The 4,779-nt window shown below is 32.9% G+C and overlaps 1 protein-coding gene across 1 annotated transcript; it reads right to left on the bottom strand.

Annotated features, from left to right (window-relative positions):
* Positions 1-400: 400 nt before the first annotated feature.
* On the bottom strand, positions 401-2,662 carry LOC118745594. Its single transcript, XM_036479103.1, has 6 exons — positions 2,573-2,662; positions 2,220-2,494; positions 1,734-1,893; positions 1,341-1,516; positions 1,091-1,250; positions 401-1,032 (listed from the first exon to the last, which is right to left on the bottom strand). The coding sequence occupies exons 2-6, from the start codon at positions 2,436-2,438 to the stop codon at positions 860-862; spliced, it is 888 nt and encodes a 295-aa protein (XP_036334996.1). The 5' UTR covers positions 2,439-2,494; positions 2,573-2,662; the 3' UTR covers positions 401-859.
* Between the last annotated feature and the right edge of the window lie 2,117 nt (positions 2,663-4,779).

The raw sequence follows: 4,779 nt of genomic DNA, 5'->3' as shown, positions 1-4,779 counted from the left end.
CAAACTTTCAGTTTTTATGCAGAGCTTAGAAAAACTCAACAAATTTTTATAAAAATTGTGGACTTTTAAAAAACTTTCAAACATTTTTGGGTAGTTTTGTAGCCTGTTAAATTTTAGTATGATAAAGCGCAAGTTTTAAGCGGATAAAAAATTGCTGACGGCTTTTGCGGTTTTTTTTATACAACAAGTGCAATTTATAAAAACTGACAATGAAAAAGTTTTTAAAAATCAACGCGATTTTTTATCCGCTTACAACTTGCGCTTTATCAGACTAAAATTTAAGAGGCTATAAAACTGCATGCCCAAAAAAGTTTGAAAGTTTTAAAAGTCCACAATTTTTATAAAAATTTGTTGAGTTTTTCTAAGCTCTGCATAAAAACTGTATCAAATTTATCACGTTTGAAAAACATTGACCACATTTAGAGAAAGTGCAAACAAAATTTTTTATCTCAGCAAAAACATGGAAAGATTTCAAATGGTCAACTAACAATTTTGATGTAGAAGACCTTTCGTTACATATAAAGCATTTGAACATTTTATCAATCTACTCCAACAAGTTTTGAGTATCTTTTAAATAATTCTTAAGTGTAATAACATTAGGGTGTGCACAATCCGCAATGCCAAAAAAGTAGGATTCGATAAAATTATATATGGATTTCGCTTGTATCGGATATTCCAAATTTAATACATGAAAGATTTTAAATAAAGTATCAAGTGATTTTAAAAATGTCGGTACCTTGTAAATTATACTGTCGAAAATAACGTAAAAAGAGTCTAACTGAGTTAGTTTCTCTCCGACTACCAATAGTAGCGGCTGAAGAGGAAGATTCTTTTGATTTAACTTAATCTTTAATTCGTGTTACATCCTCTGATAATCGTTTATGCTGCTGCAATGCAGCAATGTCACTGCTTGCGCATCACATATTGATGGCTTCCATTTAAGCCGTTTTTCACCAGAAGTTTGTCCAACGGAAATTAATGACGGTTTAAGTATCGCATGCAAAAGCAGTGTCAATAAACAATCCATTGAGTCTGCATAAGAAAATAAAATAAATACTTGAAAAAATAGATATTAGACTTGTTGCTTTACCAGTACTGATGTTTTCGTCAATTTTTTTTAGCATATCAATGGACGTTGCATCTCTTATTTTTGTCTTCATGTAAGGTATAATTGACTTTCTAAATTTTGGCCATTCGTTTAGCAAATTCTGCGAACAGTTGGGAAATTTCGCTTCAAAATCAATTTCAACCTGCAGTATAATTGAAAATATACAAATTCCAAAGTTTTATATCATAAATAAGAAAATTTAAAATAGGTACAAATATAAAGCTAAACTTACCAAAGTGTATCCAAGACTGTGTTTCAGCAGCGGCCAATTAGTTAAAATATTTGCGTGTTCATTTAAAATCTCTGCGGTTCTTAATTTGACTGTGTTCGTCCATTTTTCTACAACATCGCCCCAAGGCTCTACATTATGACAAAGCCAATTTTTCATGGCTAAGTCATTTTCATCTGCTAATCGAAGGAAATATTAATCATGGTTTTTCCTTACATGTGTATGTACTTATTTTTGTATGTATGTACGTGTAGGTATTGCACCGTGCGACAAAAACAAAAAAATTTCGAAACCCACGAAGCAATCAATATACTCACGAAACTGTGGGCCAAATATAGTGGTATATACATACATACACGTACATAGATAAGTACGTTTTTGTAAAATTAAATTTACTATTGCTCGCCTGCTCCGACAAACTTGATTGAGTGGGTTGACATTTAGGTGCAAAGCTTAGTGCTCCTGTTTCTTTTTTTATTTTCCTTCGGATGTTTGTTGCCTTATCATAAAGTTTGCCTGTTGGATTTTTGCCATTTCGACGGTTGCAGTAATAGCGCTAAATAAAAGTAAAATAAATGCATTTAAGTGTTGAATATTTTTTTTTTAATATTCACAACGTTTTTCAAGCTAAATTTATTCTGTTATTTTTCTATAAAAATTGTATCCAAGCTTTAGCCAAAACCATATAAATCAGAGTTTCGAACTTTCTTCCACTTTTTATTTCGTAAGAAATTCATGCTTATAAGGAAAAAAGGGCAAAAATCTGTCAGCTAAAAAATTATTAAAAATCAGTGCTATTTTTTATCCGCTTGAAACTTGATCCTCCTTTACATATGTATTTACAAATTTTGATAGCAAGTGAATATGAAAATGCATACATACCATGTCTTCGTTGGGAAATAAAATTGTTATTTGCTCAGAAAAGGTGATGATATCTTTCATTGTCATAGGCACTGATCGCGCTGAGAAGTGGTCAACAATGGTATTTACCAAAATGTCACGACTAACATCTGACAGCACGGTCTTTTCTCTATATTGTTTAAAGATGCTTTGACCTCTTTCAGTGGCATTAAGTATTAACTTTAAATTCTTTGCTTCCATGTCTCTTATCGAGTCGTGAGACTCTTGGCTAGAATTTATCCAACTCTTGCATGATCCTATTGATGAAATGGTATCAGCCTTAAAATAAAAAAAGTATGCAAAGCTTATCATTGATGTGAAAATGATTTACTTACTTCATTCTGTCGCCAACGTGCAACTCTTTCTTTAAACTTTACTCTCGTTCCGAGCATTGATGCAGGGAAAAGTTCATTTATGTCCCCATCGTTGATGAAATACAGACTTTCTACATCCATTCCGCAATCTGTCAATAACATAAATATGCATATGGTTCCTCGCAGATTCTCAAAGAACTTACCGAGAATTCTTTGATAAACTTCTTCACTGAAGTTCATTTTACCACATACGACGTCTTTCAAATTTTCTTTTTCACGTGAAGCTTCAGTGGCTTGGCTTTGCTGCAGTGAAGTCTCAACTTCATTCCCCATGGTTAAATCACCATCAACAATGAAATATATGCCCGCCGATTCCCCAAAGACATTTTCTGTACCCATTCTTCTTAATATTTAAATAGCTTTTTTTAATAATCTTTCACAAATAATACACCAAATAAAAATGCAACCGAATGACGAAGAACGCGCACGCAAATAAAATATTACGGTACTTTTATGTTCTCTAACCACATACCCTGTAAAATTCACAATAGCTCATGTCAAAACAAACAGAAATCATGTTACCAGACCTTTTTAACATCAACTAAATGTAAATTTAACACTTTATGTGTTTGAATCAACATTATTTAAAAAAACCCTCATGTAAATTTTACAATAACTCAGGTTGCAACAAACAGGAATCACGTTGCCATATATTTTTAACACTATTCACATGTAAATTTAACACTATATCTTGGTAAATTAACCAAAAATACTTCATGTTACTCTTAACACTTTTTTCCTGTTAAAAATATCATGTTAAAATGGAAAAATTGTTGTTGTTTCGTGTGTACAACTGTTTCATGTGAATTTAACATGGATCGTGTTACTTAAAAATCGAGGATATTTTTCTGGGTGTACTCTCTCGCCCTGATCGAATTTTTTTTTACAGTTTTACTAGTTTTAGTCCGAGGTATACGGGATTGGACCTATTTTGTAAAAGAATGTCCCCGAAGCGGTAAGATTGAGCTGAACTACATGCCAAGTGCAGATAAGTATGACGGCAGATGTCTTTACTAAAGGCACAGTATACCAGTAGAAAAGGTTTTTGTTGTTGTAACTGTTTCGTGGTTAAAGTCCTTTATGGGGATAAACTTTCGACATAAGAAGTTAAGCGCGTGGTTGCTTACGAATGGTCAAAGAACCAATATTAGCAAATATTGAAAAAAGGCGTGTGTAGCACCGTACACATGATAGAACTGAAACTTCTTAAAAAAGGTGTGAGTACCAGGTACTCGCGAAATTTGATGTATAAACATATGTTTACGGCTCGGCAAACCATTAGGCGATTGAGTTACATACATAGATTTGGTTAGAAATTAAACAATGATTTCATTTCATTTTTTTCATTGACTAAAAATGTTCACATTTCACACAGATTTTTTTTTTAAAGCATAATGAACCATATTTTTGCTATTACCAATCAGAATTCTAAAAAAGGAGATTTTCGGCCCACGTTTACCTACAGCCAAAGTTATGTAAACGTACATTTCTTATAATCATTCAAACAAATTTAAATTCCAATTGAAAACACATTTCTTTGAAAATAATTTAAATCTCACACACGAAAGAACCAAAATGATTGAAAAATCGTGATACTTTTTTCTTTCGTAAGTCGATTTTATAACCGGTTCAGAACTATAGAATTTAGATCTAGTTCGGAACTATCGAAAAAAGGATGCAGCGGGGGGCAATTGACACTTCCTAGGGATTCACCATGTTAAATATCGCGAACCAGTACTGGGTCTAAATCTATTAGAAGCGCACCAGTTCAGAACTAGAGATTATCCCCACAGGGGAATGACTGCCATTTGATCGATCAAGTCTGCGTTCAGACCAGTGTTGCCATTTTAGCCGTTTTCCGGCTAGATTTAGCCGGTTGCGACAGCAAACAGCCGGAGAAGTTTCGATTTAGCCGGCAGCCGATTTGTTAGCCGTTTTGCAGAAAAAAATTAGCCGTTTTTAGCCGATTTTGCTATTTGCCTTGTTTTCTTAAATTTCAAATATGCATATATGTTTCCATTTTTGACTAAGCGACCCCAAATTTTCATGTCAGGCAGGATTATATGAAATTGGGCCGATTTCGCTTATTTTTATTTTAAACGAAGAAGGGATTTTCTTCATAAAATGTTTGTTATAAATGTCTTAATTTTAAGTGTGAAGTTTTATTC

Source organism: Rhagoletis pomonella, unplaced genomic scaffold, assembly GCF_013731165.1.
Source record: "Rhagoletis pomonella isolate Grant_MI unplaced genomic scaffold, Rhpom_1.0 Rhpom_scaffold_00009, whole genome shotgun sequence".
Classification (NCBI taxonomy): domain Eukaryota; kingdom Metazoa; phylum Arthropoda; class Insecta; order Diptera; family Tephritidae; genus Rhagoletis; species Rhagoletis pomonella.
Note: the sequence above shows the minus strand (reverse complement) of the source record. Positions and strands in the feature narration are given on the sequence as shown.